This window comes from Mastigoproctus giganteus, chromosome 12, assembly GCF_048544385.1.
Source record: "Mastigoproctus giganteus isolate SK-2022 chromosome 12, ASM4854438v1, whole genome shotgun sequence".
NCBI lineage: Eukaryota > Metazoa > Arthropoda > Arachnida > Uropygi > Thelyphonidae > Mastigoproctus > Mastigoproctus giganteus.
The window spans coordinates 172,465,603-172,484,050 of NC_143586.1; the positions used below are offsets into that span (position 1 = coordinate 172,465,603).

An 18,448-nucleotide genomic window follows, 5' to 3' on the forward strand; every position below is an offset into this window, starting at 1 on the left:
CTTTAAACAGTGGATTGATTGCTGGAACAAACTTCGAACTGTCATTGTGGAAGGTGATAGCTTACGTAAATTCAAGGAAGAACTGTACAAATGTTTAAAGGGAATGGACATATAAAATGTTTTTTTTTTTTTTTTTTTTCCTGATGCCGTATAAGCTCCCTTTCTTGCATCATATGCCTCTACTAATGTGAATGCTTTAGGGATGGGGAAGCCAGATTTTCAAACACTAACGGGGTGCTAAATGATTTTGTGATAACGGAAAGGAAATTGGAAGAGAAATTATTGAACCTAAACAAAAAAAAAAAAAAGGCACCTGGAGTGGATGGAATCTATCCAATTATATTAAGGGTGGCAGCAAAGGAGGTAAGCCAACCCTTAGCCATAATTATGAGAGCATCTTTGTAGAGATGCTCTCTTTGAATCTGACCTGAATCATGGAGCAAACTTGCATTTGTTATTGTGGAAGTGGATCACTAAAACAAATTCAAGATAGAAACTAAAACTATTGGAGGGAATTGAAAGGTGAAATAGGAATTTTTTTTAGCTAATGCTGTATTCTTGCATCATTTCCGCTACTAATGACATCATTTTTTACTATTAACTAGTAGGGTTTCAATAAAATATCGTACTGCGGGGACAGCTGCTTGTGTCAAAATGACAGAAATGCTTCATTTACTTCAATAAAGAGACTTCAGACACGAGATTACAAAATCCTTCAGTAAAAATGAGGATAGCTTGATGTTGGATTGGATCAGCCACCAAAGTGTGCTATCTCTAGCAGAAAAAGCACCTAGGAACCACAATCAAGTTTAGAGGTAAACAAAAGTATAATAGAGATGAAATAAGGTATTTCAATCAAAATCCCACAAAACTGAGAAAGGGCACAAATGAATGAGAAAGAATGCTGAGCCCTTTGGCAAACTTTGCTCTCAGCTGATGGACATGTGTCAGAGAAAATTCAGCTTCTTAACAAAAGTAAGTTCTAGGACTCTGGTTTGTTTGTTTGTTTGTTTATTGTTTGGTTTTTAGGAGCATTAGCAACTAAGGCCATATTGCTCTGGGAATATGCGGTGGTCATTCCCTGACCTTTCCGCATCCTCCGTATTTGGTGGTGATGGGCTCGAACCCCAGACTAATCAAGAAGCGTGTGCTACACACTGTTGCTCCTTCCCACCTGGCTACGGAGATGCCCTAGGACTCTGGCTATAGGTTCTAGAAATGGGACGATGTTTTTCACAGACCAGGATGAAGATTCTGTTTGTGATAGAAGTGTACACAGATAATCTTCTATGATAAAAATCATCTGAATCCATCAGACAATACCCTGGTTGCAAGATGATCAATAGCTTTTTTTTGCAGTTGCTTTTCAATGACCCTCATACTGCATAAATTACAAATTACGGTATAGTCATCAATTTAGTGTACATAGTTAACAGTTGGTGGAAGTTGTTCTGTGATAGAGTTTATTTGGACAAAAAACAGTGTGACACTTAGAATGGATTCTTCTGGAAATCCTTACCTGTTCGCAAAACATTTGAGAGGGTGCAGACTTGACAAGCTTGAAACAGGCAATTAGACAGGAAGTTTTTAATAAAATCAGGGAGGTAATCATTAAGATCGACGTTATAGAGATTTTGCAATATGCTATATTATCACCAGGTTATGTCAGATGCTCAGATTTTATAAAAACATCACAAACATATGTTTCTAATCTAATTAAGCCATCATTAGTAGCCCAAAGAATTAGCACTCCGCTAGGCACTGGGATCAGGTGGCTTCATACACATGCAATTTTAAAAATCAGCAAGATATAATTCAAATTATTCACTTTTTCATGTTACCTTTATTTTCACTATTTTCTGAACACAATTGTGAAAAATACTTTTTTATATTAAATTTTTTTGTGTATTTTAGTGCAATTGCATCATTTATACACAGCTAAATAAAGATTAGCAAATCTTCAATAGCGGCATCGTTTAAGTTACATCTCATATTGTGAATACCTTCACGACGAGTTGCCATGACATTGCACTACTTCGAATAAGTAACAGTCTTCTCCTTTGGGTGAAGCGTTACTTATCTGAAGTAGTGCAATGTCATGACAACTCATTGTGAAGGTATTCACAATATGAGATGTAACTTAAACGATGCCGCTATTGCAAATTTGCTAATCTTTATTTAGCTGTGTATAAATGATGCAATTGCACTAAAATACACATAGTCTAATCTCTTTCACAGCTTGAGGCTTTAAGCCCTAATGCATTAGAGAATATTAAATTTTTTATATTTTTATATTCAAAAATGAATATAAAATATATTATATTTTTATATTCATTTTTATAAATAAAATCCCCATTGGGCTTATCAGTGGGCAAAACAAAAATGAAAAACCTGTGTACTTCATCGAATGCATGCAACTGGATGCCAACCGGTCAATAACTGGAGGGCTGCTGTATGAGACATGAAGAACATGTGAACAGTTTGATTCCAGATGATGTTTCAATGTCACAATGTCAGATGGGACAGATGCCATTCAACACATGCACATAATTAGGTTTAACTTAATTCCTGGAATTTTCAGTGGAGAAATCAAAGAAAACATTTTCCAAACAGCTATTAGAGGTTTCAGCTGTGTGGATGGAGTAGATGAAGAGCATGAATTGCTGAAGTATTGTCAGGGGGTCTCACTTCACCCATGCAATGGGCTCAAGGTTAAATAATCTAAAGTTGAACTGTTTCTTTAGAAATTACACTGAAATGGGAATCACCAGCTTCTAAGTACCATACAAAGCAAAACATTGATCCTTCTTTTTCAGAATTTTGCATAAACAGTAACAGGAATGACAGTTCATTGAATTTTTCAATCCTTCCCTAGATCTGAGAAGGCCAGGACAATGACCCTTTGCCAGGAATCAGGACAGAGGCTTTCAATAAAGATTCTATTCAATAAGATTAGGAATTGATCATCCACTTGCTGTATTAAAAAAAACACCTCTCAAAAATATTTAAGTCTGCATCCAATGACATGTGGTCTGTAATCATAGTTACTTTGGTATATGCCCTGCCCAATTGGTAGAGGAAATAAATGGATAACCTTTATCTTTATTCAGATATATACAAAGCAAATGTCTATGCATTCAAGAAAAGTTATATGTAAATATAACAGTTAGCAATAAAACATAATTTCTGAATATTTAAACTGCAACCGAAAAAACAGGAATAATTGCTTTTCAAAACAAACAACTACTTACCATTTGTATTCCAGTCATTTGTATTTTGGCACGAAGAAAAGTATCTGTTGCATTATCAGTTAAAGCTATATCTTGTAATCTTATTCCCTCTTTCAATGCTTCAGGATCTTTTATAATAGCTGAGATATTTATTGAGCCTGTAAAGTTCATTACAGGAAAGTCAATTCTCAAACAAAATATAACTGAATATATCTATAAGACAAAACTGATATAGTCTCTAAAGGATAATTCAAAACACACTTGTGATAGTTTATTTATCACTAAGTTTATGTGCAAGTTTGACAAAATTTAGTTTATTTTAGTCTACTCTAGGTAATATACACCAGAAGCTGGCAAACTAAGACTGCCTTGAACAGCACCGTGAGATCATTTCGTGCAACCATTTAAATAAGGGATGATTAAATGAAAGTCATCAGAAAGGCATAGAGGGACATACTTGAATTCCACTTTAACCTGATGGAAGTGTACCTGACAGGTGCCTCACAAAATAATGATCCTACATTAACTGTTAATCAATGATTAAAAATTGAAAATTTTTTCTATCTTCCTAAATATAGTCAAACTATTACTGCTAAGTTTCTGAAGTGAATTTTTATAGTTTGCGCAGGGTAACTGTGCATCAGAACTTGTCAGATCACCAATCAGACTTTTCAATTATCTGCATGAACAAGAGCAGTTGATGTGAAACACAAACATTGCTGTGAAGTTTCAAATTGTGTGTTTTTTTTATAATTCATAGTTACTTGCTCCCCTCTCCCATTATTTCTATAAACATTTGTAGTCTTACAGGAGATAATCATGTAAGATTTATTGTTTTCACATAATGAAGAGGAGAGCATTAAAAAATATTATCCCAAGATATACACTCCTCTGCAAAAAGTAACATATTAATTTCAAATTGCACATACTATGGAGTACACCAAATTTGAAAAAAAAAAATCTGAAAATAGAAGTAACTAATAGCAACACACACACACAATCACAATATTATTCAGATTATTGAAATGTATTCGTATGTTGATTGGGGTTGTCCGATTGGTGTGATTCGTATGTTGTCGATGCATGAATTTATTTATTTATTTCTGATTTGCTAATGTTCAGGTTCTTGTGGTTGGTTTTTTCAGTGTGTTTGCATATACATAGTATATACAGTGGATTCCGGTTATTTGGGCCACCGGTTAATCGGGGCAGCCGTTTATTTGGGGCAAATCTTAAAAAACAAAAACCAATCGAGAAAATAGCCAGGGTTTACTTCGCTTAATTGGGACAAAATGCCGTTTAATCGGGGCAGGAGACCTCAGCACTGGAGATTACCCTACGATTGTCTCCAACCGTACCACGTAGTTCGGTCGGATTTCTGGAGGTCACAACCATAAAACAATAAAACCAATTAGCAGTCACCTGTTTATTGGGCTTTTCTGTTAGTGAAATCTATCATAAACGTACAGTAAACTCGATCTTACTGAATTTGCGATAATACCGACAGCTGGAATTCTGTGGGTTATTATGGTGAAATGTGTTTACACTTCCATGAAATCTTTAATCATATAAAAAAAATAATTTTCAGAATCTTCTCTTCATTCCTATTTTTAAAGCTTCGTAATTTGTTACTCGGTTCTCACTTGCGCGTGTTGTGTTACTTGCAATTTGTGTGTACAGTGTTTTTTTGTTATTGATTGCTTATCTTTTTACTGTTTTAAATTTTAACCCCCACCCAAAAATGTCAGTGAACAGAAATGTCAACTAGTTAGTATGTACATATTACAGTACGTATTAATTATTCCGATTATCACGTATATTCTTCCGATTTTCACGTATCATTTAATTTTTTAATTGGTAAGGTAATCAAGTGTAAATTTGTGCTTAATATATCTTTACTTTTATAGCCTGTGGATAATATTCCTCCTATTTTCGCTAATTAGAATCGCTGTTTAATAGAATTAAAATTCAATTCACAAACGTGATCACAATGACCGGCGCTTACTACAGTGATAAGGCTTACTACGAACTCACCACAGTAAAATACCGTTGCTTACTACGAACTCACCACAGTAAAATACCGTTGCTTACTACGAACTCACCACAGTAAAATACCGTTGCTTACTACGAACTCACCACAGTAAAATACTGTTGCTTACTACGAACTCACCACAGTAAAATACCGTTCACTATACGAAGTATAGTGAACGGTATTTTACTGTGGTGAGTTCGTCGTAACGTGATTTGATTGTACAGTGAACTAATTGAAAAGGGGGGGGGGGGTAAATTGTATTTTTAACTATTTATGTGAAACTTCGGATAATTGGGGCAGCCGCTTAATCGGGCCAAAATGCACTTGTCCCGATGTGGCCCAAATAACCGGAATCGACTGTATATATATATACTAAGCACCTATTGTTTTCACCATATATAGGTCAGTCCACATGCAGCAGAGGGAATTCCACTACACAGATTTTCATGAAATTTTCCATTTGGACTTAGTAAAAATATTTGTTGAGACAAACCATGTTTTATTAAAATCAGACAAATAGAAATTCAACAATTATTTCACTTTTTTGCAGAAATTGTACGGAAAAGAGAAATTCATGGATTAAATGTACCGTATTTCCCCATGTATAAGACACACCTTAATTTTGGGGCCCGAAATTTGAAAAAAAAAAAAAAAAAAAAAAAAAAATGTATTACAAAGTTATTGAACTCAAGTTTTATTCATCATAAAATTCATACAACTCCTCATCACTGTTAAAACTCCCATCCATTAGCTTGTCCTCATCTGTGTCTGATGACAAATCACTGTCTTCATATATTGCCTCGTCCTCAGTTCCATCTATGGCATTTGAAATGCCACACTTCTTAAATAACTTGACAACGATCTCAGTCTTGATATTATTCCAGGATCTTTTCACCCAGGTACAAACTTCTCCTATAGTTGGTTTCTTCACTCTTCCTGCTGGTGTCAGATTGTCCCCAGAAGACTTCATCCATTGGTTCCATTCGTCTTTCATGGCAGCTTTGAAGGGTTTATTAATGCTGACATCAAGTGGTTGGAGCTGGGATGTCAAGCCACCAGGTATGACGGCAAGTTTTGTTTTTTGCTCTGCAGCAATCTTCTTTGTGTTTTTTGTTATGTGTGCCCTGAACTGATCAAGCACCAATAGGGCAGGTTTGCATAAGAGCCCTTCTGGTCTCCTGCTCCAAACTTTCTCAAACCATCCTGATCCATCCAACCCTTGTCATGAATGTGGACAATCACTCCTCGAGGAATGTCTTATTTTGGCATTGTTTTGCGTTTGAACATCAACATAGGAAGCAGCTTGGTTCCGTCGGCACAACAAGCTAGAACAGCTGCATAATGGCTCTTTTCATGTCCACTTGTCTTCACAGTTACAGTTTTCATCCACTTCTTATCAACAGTTCTGTTACTTGGGACATCAAATTGAAGGGGGACTTTGTCCATATTTGCAATCTGTCCCAACTCAAACTGATATGTCTTCTGACATTGAATGACAAAACGATGAAATTCAAGGACCTTCTGCTCATAGCTTTCAGGCATCTTTTGGGCAAGTCTGGTGCGTGTACGCATGCTTAGTCCATTCCGTTTCATGAACCTGAGGCACCAATTGTGTCCTCCTTTGAAATCTGTAACTTCTTTTTCATCAGCAATTCTTCTTGCCTCATGCTGAACCATCTTTGTGGACACAGGAATTCCAATTGCCCTTTGCTCTTCAATCCATATCTTCAATTCCCTCTCTAAATCAGGCCATTTTGCTGACTTGCCTCTCATGGCCTTCTTCTGCCGTGGTGTTTTCAGTAGGGTTTCTTATTCCCGTAGCCAGTCTCGGATTGTTTTCTCAGTTGGAGGAGGACCAAACTTACGTTCAGCAGCACGATTTCCATTCACTTTTGCAAACTGGATCACTTTTAACTTGAATTCAGCACTGTACGAAAATCTTTTCTGAGCCATTTCTGGGCAGAATGTGGCAAAACGTAACCTAATATACCGGTAACAAGTGTGAAACAATGAGCACAAAGACAAGCGGGAAATGCAAGTAAAAAAATCTACAACCACTGTATAAGACGCAACCAGTTTTTATACCCTAAATTTTTCGAAAAAAGGTGCATCTTATACATGGGGAAATATGATAGTTTTAATGTAGTATTATTAGATTTAGACAGTCTGTGAATACTTCGCATGTACAGGAACTCACAGACTTACGTAAGGGTTGCATTCTGCGGAACACTAGGCAAGACGAATTTTACGCAATTCAAAATTTCACCCATGCTTGTGCAGTACTCGCAACTGTGCCTGCTGAATTGATTGAATCAAAAAGAAATGTTCAACAAACGTGGAATTAGAATTATTTAATGCTATTCAATGTTAATAAATTTGATGAGTTTGAAATGCTAGTCAAAACATTAAAGGAAGATATTGTTGGGATATCGGAGACGTGGTGTCACACAGACATAAACAGCGCACAATTGGAATTTGGGGAGTACAATGTGTACAGAAAGGATAGACCGGGCAGGAAGGGAGGAGGGATTATGCTGTTAATTAAGAAACACATAAAATCTAAGGAAGTGCATCCAATTGATGTTGGTGGACAATGCAATGTTGAGTCTGTTTCATGCAACATAAGCACTGGGAAATGAAAAATGAGTAGGTGCGTGTTATAGGCCTGATGAGTATAATGAGCAATTGTGCAGAGAAATAGAGTGGGCCAGTAAATCAGAGTGTCTTATAATGGGGGGTTTTAATTGTCCAGAGATTGACTGGAATTTGTGGGTTGGTCATTCACACACTAGTAAGGCTTTTGTGGATTTATTGGATGATTGTTTTCTGTTTTCTACAGCAGCATGTTCGGGAGGCAACTAGAGGGAGTAATACTCTTGATGTGATTACCAGTAGTGATTCTTCATGCATTAAGATTCTGCAGATAAAGTAACCACTAGGTAGCAGTGATAACAGTGTGCTGAAATGGGATTTACTCAAAGTGATATCTACCATCAGGGGTAAAGGGAAGGGATTTTGCTTTCGTAAAGGTGACAACGGTGGTCTGAGACTATTTAAATTTTATAATTTGGGACCAACCGATGATGTTACCAACAGCAAATTCAAAATGGGAAGCATTCAAAGAATTAATCTTGGAAGCTACTAGGCTTTACATACCAACTAAGATATATTGTTCAAGGTTTAGGCCTAAATGGATGTCAGAAGAACTAATGAGACAATGTGGCAGAGAAGAAAAATGCATGGGATACATATAATTTAATGGGTGACATGGAAGCCTATGATAGATATAAGCTGGTCTGTAACCAAGTCACAAAGGAGGTTAAGCAGATTATGAGAAATCTTTGGCAGAGGATCCAAAGAAAAACAGCAAAGAGTTCTTTACTTATGTAAACTCTAGAAGGAAGGGGATGAATCAGATTGATCCACTGGATATCGATGGTTCAACTGTTGACGATCCTGCTCAGGTAGCCAACCAACTAAATGGATATTTTGCATCTACGTTCACACATTATTATTAGTCATAGGGTGCAAGGAAACCTGAGGCTTATGCTACACCAGCCAAAATTTCCGAGTTACCCTGAGAGAGAGAGAGAGAGAGAGAGAGAGAGAGAGAGAGTAATGTTTCTAGTTACAACCAGAGCTTGCCACATGGTTAGTACCCCTGTTGTGCAAGGCTTGGCAGGTAGCCTCCCCCATGGGATATGGAAACAGTATGCCAAGGCCTCTATTACACACTGAAAAGAGGCATGCCCAGAAAATATCAAGGCATTATTTTGGACTTAGCTAATGACCTGAAACAAGAAAAAAAGAACAGCCACTGAACTCCATCACAGGTGGCAAACATACTCGAAACAGTCCACCAAAGTAGAGATGACAAGGCAATTATAGCTAAATATGGAACTGGTCTCCCTCAGACCACCTACTTGGTTTACCCCAGAACTGTTGATAACTTTCTTCTTGACAAGACAGTGAGGCATATGATGCAAGAAAGCAAGCTTAGAGAGCATCAGCCAAAAGAAAAAAAAAAAAATAAAATAAAAAATAAATAAATAAAATAAAAATAAAAAAACCCCTTCCCATTTCACACATCCGGTCACTCCAAATGTTCGTCTAGTTCAGCTTAAATTTATTTAAGCTATCAACTTCCATAACAACAGATAGAAGTCTGTTCCAGCAATCAACTATCCGCTGGCTAAACACAAACTTCCGCACATCTATTCTACAACTATTTTTCCTCAATTTGCATCTAAGACCCCTCATGTTCTTAGTCTAAGCAAGCGGAAGTATCCCGTCAGCATTGAGCCTGCTCAATCCATCCAAGGCCTCATATACTTCAATCAGATCACTTTGTATGTGCCTAGTCTCCAGATGCTGCAACTTGCGGAACATAAGCCGTTCTTCGTAAGTGCACCCCTTTGTTCCTCTCACCAATCTTGTTGCCCTTCTATGTACTCATTCTAGCATCCTTCCTAAAATGAGGCCTCCAGACCTGTACGCAGTACTCAAGGTGTCGCCTGACGATTGCCTTATACAAAGGTATAATCACCTCCTTGTCTCTGCTAGCAATATTCCTATATAACATTGACATACTCCGTGACCTGCTTTGGCAGCCAGTCTGCACTACTCAGAGAACTTTACATCTGACTGAACAATTACCCCCAGGTCTTTTTCATTCTCTACCTCCCTGAGTGTAGTACCACACAGTTCGTACGTTTCTCTTGGGTTACTGCTACATATACGCAGTACTTTGCATTTGTCAATATTAAACTTTAGTTACCACTTCTCAACCCATCTAGCAACTTTTCTAGATCCTGTTGAAGTAGCATACTATTTTTAGTATCATTAACAACCCTGCCAACCTTTGTATCACCTGCAAACCTGGACATTAAGCCTGATATACCTTCATCAATATCATTAATAAATACAGGAAACAACAATGGGTCCATGACCAAACCATGGGGGACTCCACTATTAACATTAGTCCATGCAGAGCAGTGTCTATTTATTACCACGCTCTGCCGCCATCTCCCACTCAACAATCCCTTTATCCATTGCAGCAACTTGCCTGAATACCATACCGCTCCAATCTGTACAGCAGTATTCCATGTGCACAGTATCAAAAGCTTTCCTGAAATCCAAGTATATGGTATCAAAATTATTTTTTGTATCCAGTTCCTTTGTGACAACATCATAGTATCCAATCAACTTGGTCAGACAAGAGTTCCCCTTAACAAATCGAACTGAACTATTACTGCAGCCTTGTCTAGGTGATCCTGTATCATCTCTTTAACCAGTGACTCCACTATTTTCCCTGGAACAAAAGTTAAACTAACAGGTCTAAAATTATTTGCGTCACCCTTTGAACCATCCTTTGTGATTTGGGGATACATTTGTACATCAGCGGTCCTTACATACCTCCACTGAATTTAAGGATGCTCTCATAATTATGACTTAAGGGTTTGATTATTTATTTCCCTCACTGCCTCCTTCAATATAACTGGACAGATTCCATCTGCCCCAGGTGCCTTTTTTATGTTTAACTTCAACAATTTCTTCTACACTTTGCTCTCCGTTATTACAAAATCATTTAGTTCTCTGTTTAGAGTTAAGTAAACTTCTGTCCTCCCCTTCCTTACAGAATTCCACATGTGTGAATGTAGATGCAAAATACTCATTCAGTTTGTCAGCTATCTGAGCAGAATCATCAACAGTCGAACCACCAACATCAAGTGTACCAATCTGACTCATCCCTGTCCTTCTAGAGTTTACATAAATAAACAAGTCTATTATAATTCTTTGCATCCTTTGCCAAGGATTTCTCGTAATCAGCCTTTGCTTGCCTAACCTCCTTTGTGACTTGATTAAATACTAGCTTATATCTGTCATAGGCTTCTGTGTTATCTGCTAATTTATATGCATCCCACGCATTTTTCTTCTCTGCCATGAGCCTCATTAGTTTATCTAACCTCAATTTAGGCCTAAATCTTGAACAGTATTTCTTGGTTGGTATGAAAAGCCTAGTAGCTTCCAAGATTAATTCCTTGAAGGCTTCCCATTTAGAATTCACCACTGGAAACATCATCAGTTGATCCCACTGTATAGAATTTAAAAACTGTCTGAGACCACTGTAGTCACCTTTACAAAAAACCCTTCCCATTACTCTTGATGGTAGTTAAATCTTTATGTAAATCCCACATCAGTACACTGTTATCATTGTTACCTAGTGGTTCCTTTATCTGCAAATTCCTAATGCACGGGTACTCACTGCTGATAATCAGATCAAGGGTATTACCCTCTCTGCTCATCGAACATGTTGCTGAGGTGTCGCATGTTTTCTACATGTTCGCATGTAGAAAACGTGTTTTCTACAGGAACATGTTGCTCCTTGAACATGTTGCTATAGAAAACAATCCTCCAATAAATCCACAAAAGTCTTGCTAGCGTGCGAATGATTAATCCACAAGTTCCAGTCAATATCTGGAAAGTTAAATCCCCCCATTACAAAACATTCTGATTTACTGGCCCACTATTTCTCTGCACAACTGTTCTGTGCACTCATCAGAGTCATTAGGTCAACATCACACAAGTGGGTGCGAGAGTACATGTGAACAGGCAAAGTTTTTATGGCTCCAGCAAATAGAGAAGTTTTTGCTTTTTTATTGACTTAAATGGCAAATTAATTTATTTTTTAGAGTTGCTTTATATTCCTAGTAAAAATACTTTAGTTTAAATTGAATTTAGATAGAGATTTTGTAGGTTATTACTTAGTATCAGTAAGGGTATCAAATCGACGTGTGGATTTGATACCCTTATCGATACGCAAAGTTTTTAATTATAGTTAACCGCTTTATTGACTTAATTATTAGATTAAATTATTTTCTATAAGTAGCTTATAGACCAAGTCAAGCTCCATGGTTTATTTTGAATTTAGATAGCGTGATTTGGAAAGTAAATAATACCTCGTGTCCGTAGATTAATCGTTCGTAACTTGCCGCCATTGTTATAAGATACGTGTGCTAGCGTAAGGTTTAACGAAAAACTAGATACAGTGGTACCTCGGGTCACGAATGCCTCTAGTCACGGACAAATCGGCCCACGAACACAATTTCCGAACAAATTTTTACTCTACCCGCGAACAATGCCTTGGCGCACGAACACACAAACATGGCTTTGGCACCATGTTTTCGGCACGCGAAGAGCATCATTGTACTCAGGTTTGCACGCTGTAACATTGTTTGTCGTTGCGTTGTTCTTGATACAATTTTTTTTGGCTTTTTTGCATTAAAAAAACCCTCATTATGGCTCCCAAGAAAGTGAAAAGTGTTCGTGACAGTGGTGTAAAGAAGCCTAAGCGTATTACAGTAGAAACGAAGAAGGAAATAATAAATAAACATGAGAATGGTGTTCGTGTTTGTGATCTCGCCAAGCAGTACGACATGGCTAAATCTATGATCTGTACTATCTTAAAGAACTAGATAGTATGAATCAGAGCTGTAATACTCAATATGTTCTACGTTGATAATAATATTAGTAAAATAATAAGAGGAGTTTACCTCAATATAGTATGTAGAACACTTCCGTATGATACCCTCCAGAAATTAAAACGGAAAAAATGAAAAAAATCGATAACTTACCGGTACATTAGAGTAAAATATAAATAATATAATGTTCGCCGGCCATATTTGATCTACGATGCGTGGACCTTTACATGCATGCGCGAAGACAAATAATCACTATTTAAGTTTCAGGTTTAACCCGATTCGGTAATTTTCATTCCTGTGATCACGACATACGGTCGAAAAGCGTTGTGAGCTTCAGGAAGGAAAATCGTTTTGAATATTTTCGTTAGATTCTTTTAATTGCATTAATTTGATTTTTAATTGTTTTAAATTGATTTGAATTGTGTTAAATTGATTATTTAATTATTTATATTTTACTCTAATGTACCGGTAAGTTGTCAATTTTATCGTCTTTTCCGTTTTAATTTCTGGAGGGTATCATACGGAAGTGTTCTACGTACTATTATATTGAGGTAAACTTCTCTTATTATTTTACTAATATCTTAAAGAACAAAGGTGCGATAAAGACGGCTGATGTGGCTAAAGGAGTGACTATGTTAACGAAGCAAAGGTCTCAAGTGTTAGAAGAAGTAGAAAATTATTGTTAGTTCGGATTAATGAAAAGCAGCTTGCTGGAGATAGTGTTAGCGAGGCCCTAATATGCGAGAAGGCTTTACTTTTGCATGGTGATTTGGTGGCGAAAACGCCAAATATAAGTGATGCTAGCATTGACAAATTTAAACCAAGTAGAGGCTGGTCGAGAAGTTTCGTTGACGAACTGGAATTCATACTATTGTTAGGCTTGGAGAGGCAGCTAGTTCGGACAAAAAAGCAGCAGATGCCTATGTGGAGGAATTTGCAAACTTTATCAACTCTGAAGGTTACGTACCACATCAAGTTTTTAATTGCGATGAAACGGGACTTTTATGGAAAAAAAATGCCAAGAAGAACCTACATAACCCAAGAGGAAAAGTCACTGCCTGGCCACAAACCAATGAAGGACAGGCTTACACTTTTATTGTGCGATAATGCAAGTGGGGATTGTAAGATTAAGCCTCTTTTAGTTTACCACTCTGAAAATCTGCACGCTTTTAAATGCAATGAAGTGCTAAAGGGTAAACTTCCAGTATTGTGGAGAGTGAGGCTTGGGTAACAAGATTACTTTTTATGGAGTGGTTGACTGAAGTTTTTACGCCAACTGTCAAGAAATACCTTGAGGAAAATAATTTGCCCCTTAAGTGTCTGCTGGTTATGGACAACGCTTCTGCCCATCCTCCAAGTATGGAAGAAGACCTTGATGTTGAATACGACTTCATAAAAGTCAGATATCTGCCTCCTAACACCACTCCTCTCATCCAGCCCATGGACCAGCAAGTAATCTCCAACTTCAAGAAATTATATACAAAGGCTCTTTTTTCCAGGTGTTTCCAGGTGACCAACGACACGGATTTGACCCTGTGTGATTTTTGGAAGGATCACTTCCATATCCTCCACTGCATAAACCTCATTGACAAGGCAGGGAACAATGTCTCTAACTGCACGTTTCAATCTGCCTAGAGGAGACTTTGGCCAGGTGGTGTGCCTGATAGAGACTTGGAGGAGACAGATGTAACTCTAGTAAACGAGATTGTGACCATTGGCAAGAGTTTGGGCTTGGAGGTCAACGAGGAGGATGTGGTGGAGCTGGTGGAGGACCACAGACAAGAACTCAACACGGAAGAATTTGTTGAGTTGCAACATGAACAGATGAAAGTTATGCAGGAGGAGAACTCGGGAGAGGAGGAGGAAGAGGTGGTACATGTTTCACGTGCTGAGATCAAAGAAATTTATAGCAAGTGGAGTAAAGTGCAGGTTTTCATTGAGAAGCATCACCCTAAGAAAACTGTGACCAGCAGAGCAGTGGATATTTTAAATGACAATGTGATGTCCCATTTTCAGAAAATTATCCAACAAATAAAAAGACAAATGTCTCTGGATCGTTATCTTGTGAAAACACCAGCCACCGAGCCAGCAATCGAACCACTTCCCAGGATAAAAACAAGAGAAAAAATACACGAAATGCCCGACGTTATTATGGAATGGGGCTCTCCTTCGAAGGAGTAGTCTTCTTCCTCCTCTACCTGTGCCAGCAACTATCAACCGCAAAGGTAAAGTTATACTGTATATTTTATATTATATATTTTTGCCACACATAAATCCATAAAAAAGTCAAAAAACAATGTTTCTGGGGCGGGCGAACGGATTAATTGGATTTGCATTAATTTCAATGGAAAAAATTGTTTTGGTTCGCGAATGGAGTCAAATAACGAATTAAGTTCGTGACCCAAGGTATCACTGTAGCAAGTATAGTAGTATCAATTAATCAGTAAAATTTATTAATCTTATTAAATTTTATTGTCAATTGAATTGTACTTTTTTAATTAAATAAATATAGTGACCTAGTTATTACAGACGTAACATCATAAATTAATACATATAAGTTGACGGGGATATGAAAGTCATATAACGTAACTCGGGGATGATATTCGATACAGAAATACATATATATATAGTGTTAAAACTGCATTGGGATATAGGTTTAGGGTTATATTTTGTATTCGAATTTTATTGAACTTGAAAAGAAATCATGACTCAGACCAGAGCAGAGAAGCAAAAGGCTCAAACTAGTGGAAGTGCTGTTGTTCAGGGAAGAACTGGGGGGCACGGTTGTCCTCTGAATCACAGTCTATTGAAATGCACTGCTTGTTTGATGTTTATGGAGCAATCAAGAACCGGACATCATGTTCCCAAGGGGATTGTCTTTCTGTGTGCGAGGTGTAGGGAGTGCAAGGAAATCAGGTGCCAACCTGCCATTGTTATGGGCTTATATGAGAGCTTGAAGGACAGGATGGATGCCCTCGAAGGATTTAAATTGAGGGTCCATCAAGCTCTCAGCTACCCACATCAATGCCAGAGCTTGCACTTGAACATATGCAACACAGCGGCAACCCCAAGGCAGAATGCGCTGGTTCCAAAGGAGTTCCCAGGGGCTCACATCTGGTGAGTATGGGCTTGGCACACCCAGGGTCCCCAGCTGGATATCACCATTCTTCTCTTTCTTGGTGATTCCCTTTTTTTGGATGGTGCAGCATAAGCCTCAGGCTTCCTTGCACCCTATGGCTAATAATAATAATAACTAGTTGTTGTAGTTGACCTATTGTCAGGGAAACGGGAAACATATTGTGCAAAAAGGATAGATGGAACAGGACCAGGGTATGTCTGCCAGGGTCAAAGGTTGATGACGTTGTAGGGCAGATATCATCTTTTAAGGGCACAAAGGGTAATATTGTTGTACACATTGGCACTAATGATATTAACAGTAGGAGATCGGCAGAATTACTTAACAAGTACAAGTCAATGCTGAAAAAAAAAAAGCCGTGAGTTAGGGTTGAATTTGAAAGTGTCTGCCCAGACACTATAGGAGGGAGTATATGATGACAGCCTTGTCGATCAATTCGGCCCTGGAGAGATTGTGCAGGGCTCAAGGGGTAGAATTTTTCTCAGCCTGGTCTGTGCTTGTTAACAGGAGAAAGACTGCTTCTACAGGGATGGGATACACTTAAATAGAAAGAGTGCAAGAATATTTGCTGATGTTATTGAGGCAGAGTTAGGTGGGGGGCGATACACGGACCAATAGATTAACAGGAGCCGCTGGCAGAGGTAAAAGTGATTCTTGCACTACTTCTATTGAAATGCATTTCAGGAAAGCTTCTGACACTGTTGCACATGGAAGACTATTACAAATTGGAGCAGAATGGTATTAAGGGTAAGTTGCCACAATGGATAAAAGGACGGTTGAGTGGGTAAAGACAGAGGGTGGTAATTAAAGGGTGCTGCTCTTCGTGGACTAATGTTATTAGTGGAGTGTCACAGGGTTTGGTGTTGGGTACACTGTTGTTTTGTATATTTATCAATGATATTGATGAAGGTATATCAGGCTTAGTGTCGAAGTTTTCATATGATACAAAGGTTGGCTGGGTTGTTAATGGCAGTGTGCTACTGCAACAGGATCTAGATAATTTGGGCAGATGGGCTAAGAAGTGGCAACTGAAGTTAAACCTTGACAAATGCAAAGTACTGCATATGTGTAGAAGTAACCCCAGAGAAATGTACCAACTGTGTGGTACTACACTTAAGGTGGTAGAAAATGAAAAAGACCTGGGAGTAATTGCGCAGTCAGATATGAAGTTTTCTGAGCAATGCAGACAGGCTGCCAGGGCAGGTCATGGGGTTTTGTCAATGATATATAGGAATTTTACTAGCAGGGATTGTCCCTCTGTATAAGGCAATGGCCAGGCCATTGCCTTAAGTACTGCATACAAGTCTGGAGGCCTCATTTTAGAAAGGATGTAGATTTCCTTGAGCGTGTACAGAGAAGTGCAACAAGATTGGTGAGGGGAATGAAGGGATCCTCTTACCAAGAGAGGCTAAGTTCTGCAAATTGCAGTGGCTGGAGACTAGGCACCTGCAGGGTGATCTGATTGAGGTGTAAGTCCTTGAATGGGTTGAATACGCTGAATTCTGATGGGATCCTTCCACTTGTTCAGATTACGAACCTAAGGGGGTATAAATTCAAATTAAGAAAAGACAGATGTAGAATAGATGTGTGGAAATTTGCCTTTAGCCAGCGGGTGGTTAATTGCTGGAACAAACTTCCATCTGTCGTTGTGGAAGTTGATAGGTTAAATAAATTTAAGGAGGAATGGGACAGGCATTTGGATCGAATGGTGTGATTTTTTTTTTTTTTTTTTTTGGCTGATGCTGCATAAGCTCATACACTTGCTTTCTTGCATCACATGCCACTACTACTACAGACCAGATTATATCTATCATAGGCTTCTGTGTCACATGTAAATTTATATGTATCCCATGCATTTTTCTTCCCTAGGCGCCTCCGTAGCCAGGTGGGAAGGAGCAGCAGTGCGTAGCACACGCTTCTTGATTAGACCGGGGTTCGAGCCTGTCACCACCAAATACGGAGGATGCGGAAAGGTCAGGGAATGACCACCGCATATTCCAGGAGCAATATGGCCTTAGTTGCTAATGCTCCTAAAAACCAAATAACAACAACAATAACAACTGGAGATGTGCAAATGTAACCCCAATCCACAAAGGAGGATCAAAGGGAGCAACAGGTAATTACAGACCTGTTAGTTTAACTTCTGTTCCAGGGAAATTAATGGAGGTATTGGTTAAAGAAGCATTGCAGGATTATCTAGACAAGACTTCAGTTATAGCTCGGACACAGCATGGGTTTGTTAAGGGGAAGTCTTGTCTGACTAATTTGATTGGATACTATGATATAGTCACAAAGGAACTGGATGCAAAGAATAACTTTGATATCATATATTTGGATCTTAGAAAATCCTTTGATACTGTTGCACATGAAGGACTGCTGCACAAATTGGAGCAGTGTGGCGTTGGAGGCAAATTGCTGCTATGAATAAAGAGATGGTTGAGTGGGAGAAGACAGAGTGGTAATCAATGGACACTGCTCTTCGTGGACTAATTTTATTAGTGGAGTCCCTCAGGGTTCAGTGTTGGGTCCATTGTTGTTTTCTGTATTTATAAATGATATTGATGATGGT

At 38.2% G+C, this 18,448-nt stretch overlaps 1 protein-coding gene across 1 annotated transcript in view; it reads right to left on the reverse strand.

The window, feature by feature from the left end:
• LOC150077598 (phospholipid-transporting ATPase ABCA1-like) overlaps nt 1-18,448 on the reverse strand; it is a gene marked incomplete at its 3' end in the record, with an annotated part of 856,770 nt that overhangs the window by 669,158 nt on the left and 169,164 nt on the right. The window contains exon 6 of the mRNA XM_090386943.1: nt 3,252-3,388. Coding sequence (XP_090243069.1) covers nt 3,252-3,388 — 137 coding nt within the window. The remainder of the gene's footprint in view (nt 1-3,251; nt 3,389-18,448) is intronic.